Below are 17,496 nucleotides of genomic sequence, written 5' to 3' on the forward strand. Positions count from 1 at the left end.
ACTGAGGTGTTTAAAAGTGGAGGGGTGGCAAAAAATATGTTGGAAGTCTGATCCTGCTTCTGCTTAGACCTGTTACTATTACTTTACCAACAGTAATAGTAAATAGTAGGTGCTTATGCTAATTGCATATTTGGTAAACCAGTGTAGCATTTTTGGGCAAGGGGGGATTTTTACCAAGAAATGAGGTTTTGTTTTTGCATCTCTCTCCAGTGTAACTGACACTACAGTGTCAAGGCAAGAAAAGGAGTTCATTTATGTACAGAAAACATCCACCAAAGGTGGGAGGAGAACCACTGCCCCGACTGACTGTCTAATGCTGGAAATCCTTATTTGCTCAAATAGTGCCCTCTCATACGAGGAAGCGTGTTGTTTTCAGCTAGACTGCTTAAGGAAGCCTGAAGGTCTGTGAAATCAGGCACTGGGCTGGGAGAACCAAAACTATCAACCCCTTATTTTAGATACTCCTGTTACCTTTCTGTGCAGCTGCTGCTACTGTGAATCTTTGCAAGCTTGTCCAGTCACGAAGAAACAGGAGTTGGTGATTTATGGTGACCTCTCAAATCAGCAGGGAAACCCCAGTGTTCCAAAAAAGCTCATATGAGAGATACAAGTTAAGACATCTCCTCCCCACAAGATGAGTTTCATCAGCCAGTTGGGGATTTCTGCGTCATTGGCTAGGATGTTCAATCCTGGAAAGGAAAAATAAAGTTGCTGCCATTGTCCTGCCCAGCAGGTCATCTCCCTAAAGCACGATTTATAACTTATGTCAAGGACTTACACAGCAGTTGCCCAAAACCGAGCCTTCCGCGCACATTCAAGAAGTAAAAAAGTTCAAAAGGAACATGTTAACAAAATCTTGTCAAAACTTTGGAAGATGCGTAAAATAGTAACTGCAAAGAAAAATGTCTTGCACCTAGAACCATTTAAGTGAAATGTATTGCCTCGCTATGCAGGACACTGAATTATTGAGAATACAGAAGAAAAATTGAATATTTCAGGTGGTATTTACCGAGAGAAACTGAGCTATCCCAGAGCTTTTATTAATCTGATTTGCAGAATATCCACTACCATCAAGGGACCTACTAAAGTTGTTTCCTTTAAAGCTGATGTGAAGAGGTCAATGCAAATAGCATCATGGATTACAATGTGAGAGGATGACAGTCCTTTTTACCATATGGAGTGAGAGTTGAATTATTTTGTTTCCCTTTTCTGGTTATTTATTAAATGAGGATCATGCCATACAGGTATTCCCTGTTCCCCTCAAAAGGAAATGAAGCGTTTGCATCATTTTGATTGATCTAAAGTAATAATTTATCTGTACAATTACAGCTCCTATGCAGGCAAACAGTCCAGTCACTAGAGCACTGCCTTGCACATCAGAAAATTGAAATGTACCTGTGGTGATAGCTCAGACAAGTCATACATGTCTTTGAATACCTCTTTTCCATCTGCTTTCTGACTTTCATGCTGACTTAGCCGGCCAGCCCTCTGAGATGGCGCCCACCCATCATTACTTGTTTGTGGGAGAGGACCCTGTGAAAGACATTGCTGTGGGAATTAAAAGCTGGTCCCATGAAATACGAACATGTTGAATCCGTTGAAGTTTTGCTTCAAAAGATACTGTGGAACCCTTGCTGCAAGAACAGTCCTCTGAAAAAACCTCTGTCAAAGGTTTCTTCTACAGTACTTTAATATTCAGCAGGGACACTGGATTACCTTGGATAAATACCTTTTTAAATACTTACTCTTAATTAAAATCTCATCTTAGGCAAAACAAATGTGGCAGAATAAAACAGCCAAAAGGATCCATATTTTCATCCTTCAGTGTGTTTGACATCATTCTGTAGCAGACAGACAACAGCACTCTGGACTGAGATATTACAAAATTTTGCTCTTTTCCACGTATCAATGTCAGTTCATGCAGTGCTTTAAACAAGTGAATCCATGCTCATGGGTACTAAACCAAGTCTCAGTGTTCAAAAGTAAACATATTAAAGTCTCCCCTGCAGAAACTCCCGCTGTGAAACAAATTGAAAATCAAATACAGCATTGTTTTCTGTAATAAGAAATAATTGAACTCTTTTCAGAGTTGCACTGAACTGGTTAATAGCCACTGTGTAAAGAAGGTGCTAATTCCCTCAGCTTGGGGCTTGTGTGTGTATGTGTAGTTATTTTCAAATCAAAAATGCGGTAATACAATATCATGTACCAAAGAGGCCACTTACATGTGCACTGAATCTGACTTTGTTTATCTTTCTGCAGGCCATGTGGTTGATGTTGCAAACGGATGAGCCTGAGGACTTTGTCATAGCCACTGGGGAGGTCCACAGTGTCCGTGAATTCGTGGAGAAGTCATTCAAGCACATTGGGAAAACCATTGTGTAAGTATGAGGATGAGAGAGTAGCCACAGGCTGAACATTTCTAGCCTCTCACATTTGCTGTGACCAAACAGTCACAGCAGTCTACGTTCTTTCCCCCCCCGCCTCACTTTCTGATTGTAACATCTGATATCTACCATGCATGAATGACTGCCAAAGCAGGTATGTCTACTTTTGCCCCCTAGATCAGTTTAAAAGGTAGATGCATTAATTTTTTTATCAAAGTCTTCATTTTCTGTTCTCCCTGTGTTGGGGTAGGGAAGGCCCTTCCAAAGATGCTAATACCAGGGTGCTGATCATCACCTTCCTGCAAGAGGTGCTTTTCTGCCCAAATCTTCATTTCATGCCCCAGATCCCCACAGTCCTGCTTCCATCCTCTGTGGTTTGAAGAGGTGATGCCTACCAGCCCTGTTCTTTCCAGGTGACAGCCCATCAGCCACATTACAAGGCTTATGTAGCAAACCCCTCTACATTCCTATCAGCTCTTCCCCAACTAAGCTGTAGAAATGTTGAGCAGTGGGTGCAGAAATGTTTACAATGCATATTCCACATAGTTTGATTGAAAATACAAAATTCCTTCCCAAGGCTGTATAATAAAACCAGGATGGCTTGGTGAGCGCTTTCTGTAATTTATATTTTTATTGTTTATTATTTTTTCAATTTCCCTCCTTCTGTATCTTCTCTGGGCCCCATGCATCAACATACCAATCTCAGCTGGAAAAGGGAGAGGAAAGCCACAGGCTCTTCCATGACGCTAGCGCCAGGGCTGTTCCTCGGGCCATCAAAGTCACTTGTGCAGCTGGTGAACTTTTGACAGGGCCAATAAGTTTTACTTGGGAACAAAAACTTGACAAATTCAATAAATATGCCGAAGTGCACAGATATATACAATATTATTTGAACAGCCAGTGGGTGGCTGGGGAGGTAATAACATTTTCTCCTCAATGAGTTTTTAGTCTGGTTTCAATTTTTGGCATCAACTTCCAGAAAAAGAAATTCTGATGAGGGAGAGAGAGACCGTATAAATAGTATTTCTAACCCAAAAGCTCAGTTTGGGGAATAAGCTTTTCTCCATATTTTTTGCATTTCTTGATTGCTAGATGTCCCTGTGATCACACATTGTCCCATATACCTTAACGGTAGTGAGATTTGAGAGGCTAAAGGGGAGATAATAAGAACTCTAATAGTTGCTTTTTCTTTCTAAATTTTTCTTCTCTTTTAATGGTTTTGTTTCTTGTGTTTATAAGCTAATTCTACCTAGTAAAAATGGATAGGAAATGCAGATTCAATTGCTCTGTATGGGTAAGAATCCTAGTGATTTTGAGAACTACCAAATCCCTGTCTAATATTATTTGTCAAAGCAACAACCGTTTGACGAACAACTTTTTCAATTTTTTAATTTTGATTACCTAAAATTAGAGGCTGATATGTAAAGGTCAGTACCTAGCTGAATGTCTTTATTTGCAGATGTTCCCCACAATTTCTTTTGATGTCACTAAATTTATTCCATAGTTTAACACCGAACTCCCTGCTTTGGTGTTGGTCTAAGAAGTCTCAGCATTACCCAAGAGTGGCAAATCAGCATGTGTTTTTCAGAAAGCAAATTAAGTTCTCAAGAAAACCTAAAGAAGACAACAAAGCCAGAAATAAAAGTGAAAGTACTTTTATTAATAGCTTCTGTTATAGAGGGGATATTAAAAGATTACTTCAGATTTAGTTGTTCCTAACACTCAAAATTTTGTGTCCTGTTTGTTTAAATTTTTTGCTCACATGTGGCTCCATATGACAGACTGTGTTTCATTTACGTTGATGTTTAATGCAGTCAGTATTTGGATTGAATCAGTCACAATTTGGTCTCTCAGAAGAACTTCACAGTATAACTCCAAATGTGAAGTAGAGAAGGTATTTTGTGTGTACGAAGTCATAGTTGGCATTTTTTATTACTAATCAATAAAAGTAATTTGCAAAAATTGTATAAGGACTCACATGACACCTAGTGACATGGATTTTTAGGAATATAAATCACTTTAGAAATGGGGGCTTGGGTTTCTAGTTCCCTCGGCTCTTCTGAAGTTTTTCTTTCCTGTGAATAAATTTTCAATTCCTTAAGCCATTTACAGGTGATATATAAATAACTATATATATGGGGACTGAGGTGACGTTTTAAGTGCTAGTGATAATTTTGTTGCTGATCATTTTGACAGTGGCATAACTCTGAACATTTTGCATGCAGCTTGTTCAGATAGCCCAGCCATTCTTTCCCCCTGCTCCCCAGCTGAGAATAACATTAGAACTCATCCTGTAGCCATTGGTCATCTTTCAAATTGCACTAGACATAAAATATTCCTCAGGATTTGGGAAATTTTGTTAAGAACCTCCATAGTTTTTCCAGGTTTCAGCCTGACCCATGCCTTTGCAGCACACACACGCACTCCTTGACCAGCTGTCTGGTAATATTTCTTTGAAAGCCCCAATGAATTTCTACTCCCACCTCCTCCAGTTTGAATATATCTCCTTCGGGGAGTAGCCTGGCAGAAGAATCCTCCCTTTTAGCATTGTGAAACCCCGCTGGTGAGTCCCCCTTTGTCTGTTACTTCACAATTTATGAGGCACCTAAGAACCAGCACACCAGAATACAGTGGCTAAACAAGTTCCCACAAGGATGGCCGCTTTCTTCCTATTACTGTTCCTCAAAGTTTAGTTGAGTTATCTGAGTTTTCTGGGATTTTTTTTGCAGAATTACAGGTATTCTGAAATTTTTCAACCTCAAAAACTTATCTGGGAGATTGCCAGCAGCCTTTTCCACTGCTATAAGCAATGTCACAGCTTCCCAGTACTGCTGTACAACCCGCCATTCAAAACTGATGAAATGATAGAGTAAATGTCCAGGATAGATGTCATGGCAAACAAAAGCTGGCAGAGCTCATATCACATCTGAGAAAGCTGGGTACATGTGCAGGGGCTCTTAACTATCCCTACTTCGTGCTTTGTCAGGGAAAGTTGCAAATGTAAAATCTTCACTGTCATATCATGAGACTGCAGGAGAGAATAGGAAAAAAGGGATCCTGGTTGCCTCATCAATCAACTAAAAATATTGGTTTTATTTTTTAGGTTTTTTGTCTTCCTAACAATTCACATTAACTTATACAGCTGAAAATCCAGGACAGCCTAAAAAGTCTTTCCAAGAACATAACATAATATTCTGTCCTAGCCAGTCATTAGCACATGTCAGGACTATGTCTTCTAGCCAAAACGAGAGAGAGAAACTCTACTACATTTTTATAACTAATGAAATCTACAGCTGCAATAAGACTGATTCTCTCTCTGAAACAGGCTGTAAAGGTTCATGGAAGTTTATCTACCTTGCATGGCTTTTTTCCACTTACATTTCTTTTTCAAGGGAGAAATTTCAGATTATATTTATATAGTCCTTTGAATAATTCAAATTCAGTCCTTTGTACTAACAGGAAAGCCTCAGAGCTACAAATATTTTTCCCCTGTAAGGATTACTTTTTTTTTTTTCTTTTACTTTCCCTTCTGCCCATTACTAATTAAGTAGTTCTTGGGGGAAACACTTCCCGCCTATAATTTGAACTACAGCAGGGTAAACGAAACAGGCAAACGCTTGTCTTTGACTAATTTTCTGCCATTAATCTTATTAAATTAGAACAGGATTGCAAAGATAGCCTGAAACCACTACAGCACTCAGAGTTCCTTGCAGACTGCTACAAAGACTCCTGTCTGCAAATGTGGAAACTAAAAAAAAAAAAAAAAAAAAAAAAAAAAAAGTTCAAGCTGCAGAAAGATTTATTGTGGTTTTTATTAATATAAAAATGCATGCACATTTGTTACAGAAATATTAATTGCTTCCAGGATCAGAATTAATTCAGAAAAAATAGATATTTTACTCTAGTCATTTGGTTCTACATACAAATTTTATCTTAACTAACATGCTAGTAACATGCTAGTTGGTCTTATAAAAGCAGGGAAGTTTTCACATAAGCTATAAGGTCTTCTGAGGTGAACTCCTGTGGCCTCCTCAGTGGCAGTGAAGGTTGAACTGAGATTGAACCCAGAGAGAAGAATTTTTCTGGTTTGTTTGTTTGTTGAGGGTTTTTGTTTATTTGTTTTTTTCTTTTTATCTTAAAATGGAAGGCTGGGTTACAGAAACACATGAGATTTGAAGGATTGCTGTAAGAATGGAGAGCATGTGGGACGTGGAGGAGGAGTTATCAGTAATCATCAGCAAAACAGCTGCTACTTCCAGATCTGGCTTTTGCCCACCAAAAATTACTGGCTGGCCAGTGCTGTGTGTTGTATTTAAAAAAGAAAATATAATGAGAAGCTTTCAGATTAAGAGAAATGGAAGTGAACCTCATACAGCAACTGGAGGCATTTTGAAAAGGGAAGGTTGAAAGGAACCCAGCCATGTCAGTGAAGAGTGCTGGCCTGGGTGAACCTTCACAAAAAAGGGTCCTCACTTAGGACTGCACCAGTTTTGTCAATGTTCTCAAAACAGAGAATGTATTTCAGGGGGCATTTAACCCACCTCAACTGGAAAATTAATTCTTTCAGCTGAGCAGGCCCTCATTACTTTATTATTGATATAGGGTTTTATCTGCAGGCAGATGCAATAACTGTTTCAGGATTGAGCAATAACTGTTTCAGAACTGAAATTAAGGATTGAAGATTAGAATAGCTAATTATCTGGCTACATAAGAGGTATGAGAGTTTCTCCAATAGAAAGACTAGGTAAGAATGAAATATGGTGTTTCATGGGATATTCCATATACCCCACCCCTGAAATTAAATTAAAATAATTGTCACAAATGCAATTTAGAAAAATACCTGATTTCAGGTCAGCTGGACTTCTTTGGTTTTTTTTTTCCTAATCTCCACTTTAAGAAAGAATAACTTAGAAATTTTCAAGCCATTCTGAAAGAAAAAAAAAAAAAAAAGTTCTGAAAATGTAAAACCCTCTCTTTTAGATATTATTAATATAATTTTGAATCAGGCTGACACTACTGGAACTCACTTGAAACTAAAGCTTTTTCTTTCCACAATGCCTTGATTTTCACGGAAGCATTAGTATTATTTAAGAAAACATTTTCTTCCTAACACCAACTTTCACAAATTGGAGTAAAGGGGCAGAGCTTTAAAAGCTTTCCAATGAACTGGAAAGTGGAAGAAAAAAAAAAAAAAAATTAGGGAGCCTAGCATGTATTCTTTTTTATCCTCTTGTAATATGGGGAGTTGCAATTAAATTTTGTAAATCTGAGCTTAACAATGCTTGGACTATTGGACTAGTGAAAAAAAGAAACATTGAATACCTGATTCATCAGAGCTTTTGAAAAAAAAAAAAAAATTAATACATTCCTTTATGGTAGCATGCTTTCTAAGCACAAGGTCATGGTTAAGCAATCCCTGTATCTATGCCTACTTTGATGTATCAGAGCTGCTGGCAAGGTTAGTGGTTGAGTTGGTCGCAAAGGAACATATGAAGAGTCATATTTAAAGTTTCTCTACAAAAGGTTACTTGCAAAAGATATTAATGGCCTGTTACATGGTGCCAGTTTTGCTGTTTATAATGTGCCGGGACAGAATGAAGTGCTTTGGCTTAATTTTGTGTGTAGCAGAAATCAAGCCACAGATCTGAGAAATCTACACAAACGGTGTATCATTTTAGGTGTGGAGGAAAAACAAAATCCTCATACGATTTTATTTTTATTTAAATTATTGTTCCATTCCAAATGTGAAAATATTTTCTATTGGCATTTATTTCATTATAAAGGTGAGCATGATAGTTTATAGTTCATAAAGAAGCTGAGCAGCTCTAGCCTCTAGTGGTTTTGAATATATATATTTTTTTAATTCTATGGGTTCTAGTTCTAAGTAAAGATCAAGCAAGGAGATGAAATGCATATATGTATTCAATTTATCTCTGCTTCTGCAAAAATTTTCATTTTTATTCTATTTCTTCACCACCTCAGAAATATATATACTTTGACTTGTTTCTTCCTAAATTACAGACAGACCATTTGGTCCATTGCAGTGCTATTCCCACTCCTCCTCAATTATCCTGGCTCCCCTGTTTCCTTCCCTGCCCACCTCACACCGTCAGGTGGGTACCCCAGCTTTTCACCCTCATGAAATCTCCTATAAAGAAATCTCCACTAAAACCTCTGGGAGTTTTCATTGCTTGAAGCTTGCTCTCTGACTGAATAGTTACAGGAAATGAAAAATAATTGGAAACTCCAAAAATAAAAAAGCCGAAGAAGCATTCATCAACACCGATAATAAGTATTGCAACAAAAGTGGTATGTTAACAATAATAGATATAAAATTAGCCTTAAATTAAATGCAATCCATCCCACTGTCAATCCAGGGTTTAAAAGCTCTTGATGTGAAGAACTTTTCAAGTAAGTAAACCTGCTCATGCTTTTGAATCTTAGTTTTATGGAAAATTGTGAGGTCATTGATAGCAGTGGAGTCCACTAGAGCTGACCATTGACTTTCACCCGGAGCAATCCCAAAGCACCCATGTCCAGCAGTGAGGCACTCGACATAGAAGTGTAGATGGAAAGTGCATCAAACCTGCTTTGTCAGGAGCAGTTCCGTGGTCTCACCCATCCTTCTCCAGGTGCAGAACACGCTGATACATGGCTGAGGCCATCAGCTGTGACAGGAAACCCATCCCTTGCTTCAGTGGGAGGGAGGGTGAAGCTACACAGCGTAGGGCAGGCTGCAGAGGCTCGTTGTCTGCAGGAGCAGCATTTTGTGCAAAGCCTGCACCAGGTCAGCAGGTGCCTGCATGGGAGCTCTGGGCTTTGGTGCCAGCTGGGCTTGGGGGGATCCACTCCCCATCCTCTGTAAAAGTAGCCCAGTCCTGATGAGCCAAACTTTCTCCAGCCACTTTGTGTTTCCCCAAAGTTACACAAGGCTGTTTTCATGCCCATGTGGGCATCTGCCCTGCTGAGCAGAAAGCTGAGTAGTCTTTGTGGCTACAGCTAGCTGAAACCACAGTACAACATCAGGGTTCCCCACGCCCCTTCCATCATGCTCGTGCTTCAGGGTAATTTGGCATGACATTTTCCAGTTAACAATTCTGACTGCAGTTTGACTAGAAACTAAGGATGGTTTTGGTGGCTTTTATTCTCTTGCCTTGCAGTTTGAGGAAGAGGGGAGGGGGAGTTGGTTGGCAGAATGGATGTCTTGGTCCTGTTGTCAGACTGGCCCCTGCACAGTCGCTTTTATCAGCTGTATGATGTTCCCAGCTGTGAGCACGGAGGTGCCAGGAGTAATTAGAAGTGCAGCTATCAAATGTTACTTTGTTCACAATGAGAAGCACTTTTTTTTTTTTTTTTTTTTTTTTTTTCCTCTTTGTGAACTTTTCACATTACTGGGCTGAACAAAACGGGTGGAGATTTCTCCTTAAGCTATTTCTATTGTTATATAACTTTGATAGCAACATTAAGTGAGTCTTTACTGGCTCGGCTGAGCCTTCTGGAGCCTTTTGGGTGTTAAATGGGGTTCTCTGCTCAGTGACCTCCAACAACAACTGACGTCTCCTGATCTAAGCGCTTCCTGTTGTTTCACTGGTGACGGTTAGTTTTCTATTAAGCTCATTTGAGTCCTGCACATTTTTACCCTCTGCCCTTTAAAGGGAGGGACTAATGTTAGTTTTGGCTTCTGAATGAAAACTTTGCAGTTCAGGCTCACAACAGAGCAACTGAGAAAGAAGAAAAAAAAAAAAAAAAAAAAAAAAACGAAGGAAGAAAATTTTAATTATAAATCATCTTTAGCATTGTGGGATGTCTGTTAACAGCAGACTTCACTGTCACTATTATCTATACGAAATTATTTCAATGTGAAATGTTCCCAGTGTCAAGCATCCTACAGGCTTTGCTAGTCATTCAAAAGTAATGAGATGTGCTTAAAAATTTGTGAGAGTTAAAAACTTACAATAATGCATATTTGGTATTTCCTTCTGCCTTTCAGTGTTTAAGCTTTCATGGGTACAGAGGTCACATTTTAAGACTTTTCTCCTTAGCCCTCAGGGCTAGAAACTCAAAAATGAAGGCTGAGATTGTCAAAGAATTAAATTCTTCTAGGAGCTTGAGGAGGCAGGGAAACAAGGAGAAATCAAATCTGTGACAAAATCCCAAGAGCTGGGAGAAAAATTAGTAAGTGGGAGGCTAGGGTGCTTTTCTTTCCTTGCTGGTGACTGAGGCTAAATAGTCTAAATCACAGTGCTGATTTAATTTTTACAGATTTTACTTAAACGTAAAAAAAAAAAGCTAGTGAATTTAATCATCACATTTTTAAGCCAAGCTGGTTCAGAGCCCTATGGTATATACTTAAAAGCAAAAAGCAAAGAGAGGATAGAATTTCAATCATAACTTTACATTTTATATTCAGTGTATTCAGTGGATGAAGTTTGATGCACCGATTCCTACATGTGTCATCTGAAGCGTTTATTTGGAGTGGGAGCATTGTGCCCAGGCTTCCAGGCTGCAGCCTGACCTCCCCGAAGGCAGAGCTAGTCACCCACCAAGCCATTCCTCTTCTGCTGTTCCTGAAACCAGGACAGTCGCTAAGAAAATGCTTCACAGCGCAACCAGATCACATAAATTGCAGCAAATTGCAGGCTGTTCAACACATATGAAACTAATTTGGACGAAGGGAGCTGGCTTTCAGCTCACAGGTAGCAAGTAGAGTTTACAATATGTGTATGTGGAGTATTTGTGGAGGACCGAAAACCCAAGATCTGTTTTTGTCTTGTTTTTTCTAGTTAAGCACAAATTAAATTATGCAGCTTAATGCTATTCAAACAGAGCTTCACAACTATAAAATTAACAGATTAAAGAGTTCCTGAAAGTATTGGCCAAAATGCAAGAATTAAAAATATTTTAAGAAAACAGCTTTGAACCAATCCACAATGAAAAACCTCACTGTCATATTTATTTGCTGATACATGAGATATTCTGAAATCAGGGCATTTTATTTTCCTTTAACATTATGTGTTTAATCTGGAAGTCCTGTATTTTAGACCTTCCACCGAATCAAGAAAACAAACCAAAGAAACTTCAAAAGCCATTGTTACTCTGTTCAAGTCTAAACTCTTCCTTTGTTCCTTCAGCTAATGAGTTTATGCTGTCCTGCAGGGAGAATTGACACCAGCCTCAAGTAAACGAAAGCAGGCCAAATGTTGGTAAGAACGGAGCACTAAAGTAATTATGGATTGATTAAATGTTTATCTTCTTTACAGGTGGGAAGGGAAGAATGAAAATGAAGTGGGACGATGCAAGGAGACTGGCAAGATTCATGTGACAGTCAATCACAAGTACTACAGGCCAACTGAAGTGGTAAGAAAATGCCCTCTCCTAGCTTTGCAAATGAATAATCCAATCACTCAGCCAATAAATTGCTGCATTTGGCCAGCAGTCTGTGAAAACGGCTTAATTGCACTCCCGCTGCCAGCTTTTAGAGCTCTAAATTAGCCTGCTTGTTGGCCCCTCACAGCCAGCTACCTGGGAAAACACAAGGAGCAGGCGGCCCTCGCACGGAGATGCTGCTCCTCTTTGGTCACCCTCCCTGAGTGGGAGAGGGGCTAAAACATCATATGGGAAACAAGACAAAGCATGAAATGTGAATGGGAATATGGTCATCTCTTCCCTGGCTGCAAGTAGGGAAAGCAGAAGGTGGGCACTGATAGGCTTGATTATAAAGCAGTGCCTTCTGTGTTTCACGGTAGTGTTTCAGCTCCAGCTTGCCCCTTTGTAACTGTGGGTGCTGCGAAATGCTGGTTTAGGTGTGCTTCGCTGGGTCCCACTCAGCAAATGCACATTTGCAGAACATGTCTTTACTCCCAGGAATGCCTCAGTGAAATCTACCAGGGGTGCTAAGCCAGCATACGCTGCTGGCAGGACCAAGTCCCTAACTCCTGTGCTTCTATCACCTGGCGGGAATTCTGGGAGAGGGGAAAAAAAGCCAACAGTATTTCCAAGTCAGGCAGGATGGTGGCAATGCACAGAGATGGTACAGGATGAAGCCTGGTTTCTGGACACAGGGAACAGTAGCCCCCGTTGTGCTATGTGGGAGTGGGTGTACCCGGGAGAGGATTTCTCCTCTCCTGGGGAAAGCGGCACAAGCCCCAGTGGCTGCTGACACAGCATCATCTGTCAGTGTGCCCGTTCACGAGAGCTCTGCGATTCAAGCAAGGGGGTGACAAGAGCACCTTTGTGTTGTTGATGAAGTTTGCAGGGTGGGAGTGGGGGCTGTATGTTTGCAAGTGGGCATGGGTTTTAAAACTGAAATTCAGAGGGGAACAGGGACTTCCATTTACCTTAAAAAGGCCTGGACCCCTGTATAGGATCGAATGCTAGGAAGTCATTAAGAGCTGTCTGTCATTCTGTGCTGTGGTAAGGTGTCAGGATGATAAGGAGGACAGAGACAAAAGGACTTGCCAAACAGGAAAAGGACACTTGACCCAACAAGTCTGTGCTTTGTGAGACCCATTTTCCTGCTTTGTCATACCTCTTACTAACGAGTACAGATTCACTCCTCAAAATTTGTAATTAGTATGTAGCTCTTTGGAAGTCCTTACAGTAGTTTCACGTTCTTCATGTGCTCAGATGTTTTCTGAGCTGAAATAGTGCTGCCCATGGTCTTCTTCCTCTCTGTCCCTATTGGTCTCCCTCTGGGAACACAGTTTCTGGATTTTTAATTCAGCTCATTATATATACTGTGTTGGGGCAGTGCATAAGCACACATCCCTCAGGAATATTCTAGCAGCTTCATACATGAGAATAGGGAGGAATTCGAATATGGAGTGGAATGTGGGCTTGAAATAGGACTGTGTATAACCACAATAGATGTCTGATGTTTATCTGAAATTGCCTGGTCTCTCCTTTTCACCTTCCCTTGAATGAGGACTCCATCTCTATCTTCCAGCACCCCCATCTTCCCTTGCTTTTAATGTAGTCCCAACCTGGTTCCTGGGAAACCCAGGAAGGTGGTGAAGCTGCTTAAGCATGATCAAGGTAGAAGCACAAAGTGAAGTACCTTTGTCTTAAGGAGCATGCAAAGGAAACTATGAGAGAACTCCTCTGTGAGGAGATGTAATATCATTTTTCTGCAATCAGTTTCCTTTTTAGATCATCTCAGGATGGATACCCAGAATCACTTTCTCTCTTTTGTTTTGAATTCTGTTTTGATTTTCATTCCTTGTCAAAGGCAGGCAGACTACTGTTTGTTTCATTCAGGGAAACACATCTGTGCAATTCAAAATAGTAGACCAAAACCCAATCCATCACAAGAAAACAAGGAAGAGCAATGAAATAACTAAAATGGACTGACAGCACATGTCTCCTGCTGCCACTTGTACCAATACTGCTGTAGGCAAGAAAGCCTCAGGCTGACACTTTGGGAGGCGGCTTAGCCAGTTCAGTTAACAGGAATCCTGCTGTTGAATCACAGCTGACACAGAAAATCTGATGCTCAGATTCCCATGTCTTATTTGGAAACATTTCTGTCTGTCTGTCTCTCTAAAATTTAACATGGTATTCTGGAAATTGAAAATAAACATAATTTAATCTTGTGTACAGTCAGTTCTGACAGTGCCAATACATTCATTTGAAAACACATTTGTTTTCTCCAGTTAGTGATCCCCGGGGTCAAGGCCTCCCATTGAAAAGCTTAGCTGTACTGAAGAAGAAACCTTGAAATGTGAGACAGTCTTCTGGTCAAACTAAGTAGACCCTTTGAATGCCTTGGCTCTAAATCTCTTCACTCTGCTTTTGACTGCTGTGGGGCCCCTTGATATTTACTGGCCTTGGGAATTGTTCCTGCTAATGCTTCTAATGCCTCTCTCTCTCTCCTTCCTTCCTTGTGTCTTGCCAAATGCAAACCTATCAGTATCATTTCTTTCAGCCTTTATCGAATTCCTATCAGTGTATTTTCTGACCCTCTTTTAAATGTTTTTGGAGGCTAACCTACTGCAAGGATTAGGCAAAAAATTTGTTTGGTACTTTCTTAAAATCAGTAGTTTTCACAGGAGCTTTATTGGCAAGTTTGCTTTCTATACTGAACTTGATACACTACAAAATATGCTTTCACTTATTTTGCAAGCTTTTTAAGCACATGGCTAGAAAACTCATGCTTTATATTCACCTTCTGCTCTAGGCATGTAAAGATCACTTTCCAGTATAGTTTTCTTACCTGTGAAATGTAGGTACTTCAGAAATTATCTCACTACTCTTTTCTACTTACAATCAGAATGTTCATATTGTACGTAGGCAACCTACTGTGTACACGGATTTAAAGAATCTATTTGGCATTCACAAAAATGCTGTTAAAATAATTTTAAATTTCTTTCAAAAGTTAAAACTGGAATTCAATGAGTTGCCTTGGTGAGTTGGAAACAAGCAGCCCCGCAGTACATAATGTCATAAGCATCAGGTCTCTCAACCCCAGAAGTTGGGTAACTTTTAGAGTTTTACAGAGTCTGTCTTTAATTTTCTTAACTTTCAGCAGAAAAATTGCTATTAATTTGTATGCATGAATTTTCCCCCAAAAATTACACAATTGCTTCTAATTAAATTTTGCCCATTAAGGTGTTTGAGTTAAAGTGCTTCTGTTATTTTTGCATGGCAGATATTAAGCTAACAGTTTCATAGGAGCTTGCTTTATTTCATTGCATTTTCCTGCAACAGTGAAGATTAACTCCAAGTCTCGCTGGTCTTTCTTGTCATCACAAAATTTAGATGTATATATCTCTCAGTTAGGAGATTACGTCACTGTTTCAAAGGGGAAAACAAAAGAAGCCTTTCAACCATGTGTAAGTGTTGTTTTCTCTCTGAATCTAATATCCTGCATATGTTGCAGAGAATTCTTCCCCTGTTCTCCCACCTGTTTCTGCAGTTGTCCTGCAGCTTGCCTGGCGTAGGAACTGCAGGTTGAATCCGTGCATCACATTTGCTATGGGCTGGCATGGCTGTAACTCTGAGGATGTGCATACATCATCAATGCAAATTTCCCTCCTTTAAGCAAGCCTGGAAACGCTGTCACAGTGTGATGCTAATATTTAAGCAGTCATCTGGCCTCTTATTATTCTTCTTCAAAGGAAAAAGGGCATGCTAACTTGCTAACTTCTTCTTTTTGTTATATGCCTTAAGCATTTTTTCTCCCAGTTCTTTCTAGCACTGATATAAATGAAATATATATATATGCATATGAATATATATACATATATGTGATATCTGTACAACCTCTCAAGTCTTATATGTGTCACTTATATCAAATTTTGCATTTTTGCTTAACTGCGTTTGGCCTCAGTTACCCTTTTTCCTCCTTGGAATTAAGCAGGACGGCTTTAAATTTCAGCCTCTTCAGATGTTTTTTAAAAATTCAGCTCTGTGTTTCCCATGTTTCATAGGATTCCAGTAAAAATTCCTTGGGGCATATCACATTCTCCCAAAGTCAGCTTTCTTAAAGTCAAAAACATTTCTGAACTCCTCTAAGTGTTCCTGCCCTAAAGAGCATTTAGAGTCTAATGAAACCATGATCACAAACCCCTAAATGCCCCACACTTCCACTTTAGTTTTCATACAAGCTTCATTTCCTACTCTTAAGTTCAGAGCTGCCTGTGACTGTAAGCTGTTCAGATATCTGCATGAGGAAACATGTGCTTCCCTTCCTCAAGGATCTTTTTACTCATCAATGTCAATATGTGGCCTTTATTAATACTCATGAAAATGAAATGGGAGCATTCAAGGAAGAATAATCTTCAGATTATTTTCCTGTCTATTTTCCTCTAGCAGTCAGGTAAAGAAGTTGTGAACTGTCATAAAACTGGTAGTCTTCTCTTATCTGTTTTCTTTCCTCTTTGTTCTGAAAATATATGTCAGCATCTGAAAACTATTGCCTCTGCTGTCCTTAATTCTCCTTCAAGCTGACTTTGCTTCTGTCTCAGCCAAAATGTTTATATTGTTCCTTAATTTAATCTCAACATTATCTCTGCATTGCTTTGCCATCCTCTTCCTTTTATTTGTCCCTTCTGTTAATAGAACCTGCAGCAGATTGTTTGTTTGTTTTAGTTAAGGTCTTACATATCAGGCATTTCAGAGGTATCTCTGAAAATATACATGTCAAATTCAGCCAAGTAAAATAATGATTAGTGGTAACTTGTCTCTATAGCATCTAAGAGGCACTTAACATATTTTAAATATTTCTCAGCAAGCATGTGAAAAAGTAATTATAAAAAAATAGCATCACTGTGTTTCTGCCTCTGAAATGTGTATGGCAGAGCAGACAGAGTGCACGGCTCAAGTGATATCATTAAGCAGCAGCAAAGTTGGAGAAGAGCCTGATGCCATTGTGTTCTGCTGTCATTCCTAGGGGATGCAACCATCCTTGAAAAGGTAGCTTTCCACTTTTTTAATCTCATCCTGATTCTGTTCCTCTTGGTTTTTCCTTAGAAAAAGGGAAGATCGCTATTGCTATCAAGTTTTCCTCTCAATATGTCACCAAACTGGAGAAGCTTCAGCAGGCTCATGTGCTTGCTGTGTCTTGTTCATTCCTCTTAACAGACTCTTAGCAGGAGCCCTATCTTAACTCCTTTCTAGTGAGAGCAGATACCTAGTATGTGCCCCTCCAGCCCTCCCACACAAATTCTGACTTTTTACTTCATGATTAGCTCATTACATCAGTATTAGACTGGCACATCCTGTAAAGGAATCCCTCTGGACATCACTGCTCATACGCTGTGCTTTGCTCCGTTGCTTCTCTTTGCGTCATCCTGCTCCTCCTCTGCTGTGCCTCTAACAAAACATTTCTCTGGCAACTTCTACAGCTGGCTCTGTTGCCCTTCTTCCTTCACCACCTCTTTCCTTGCTGTCATTCCTGAGGTTTTGAAACCAGCCATGTGTCATCTGTGACCTTCACATCTTCATTGATCTTCCTGAAACTCTCTGAGTCTGCTTTCCCATCCCCTAATGCCACAACCATCTGACAAGACTAGCCAAAGGAAGAGGGTGTCCTTACCTCCTGGGGTCTAGGTTGGAGTGCTTTTGCACCTTGGGTGTTACACCATATGTTCATCTATGAGATGAGTAGTTT

At 39.7% G+C, this 17,496-nt stretch overlaps 1 protein-coding gene across 6 annotated transcripts in view; it reads left to right on the forward strand.

Annotated features, from left to right (window-relative positions):
* The window catches only part of GMDS (GDP-mannose 4,6-dehydratase), a 411,509-nt gene that overhangs the window by 324,271 nt on the left and 69,742 nt on the right, over window positions 1-17,496 (forward strand). For all 6 annotated transcript variants that reach the window (XM_040075302.2, XM_040075329.2, XM_040075319.1 and 3 more), the window contains 2 exons: window positions 2,263-2,381; window positions 11,648-11,744. In XM_040075302.2, the coding sequence (XP_039931236.1) occupies window positions 2,263-2,381; window positions 11,648-11,744 (216 nt within the window). The remainder of the gene's footprint in view (window positions 1-2,262; window positions 2,382-11,647; window positions 11,745-17,496) is intronic.

Source organism: Hirundo rustica, chromosome 1 (assembly GCF_015227805.2).
Source record: "Hirundo rustica isolate bHirRus1 chromosome 1, bHirRus1.pri.v3, whole genome shotgun sequence".
Lineage (NCBI taxonomy): Eukaryota > Metazoa > Chordata > Aves > Passeriformes > Hirundinidae > Hirundo > Hirundo rustica.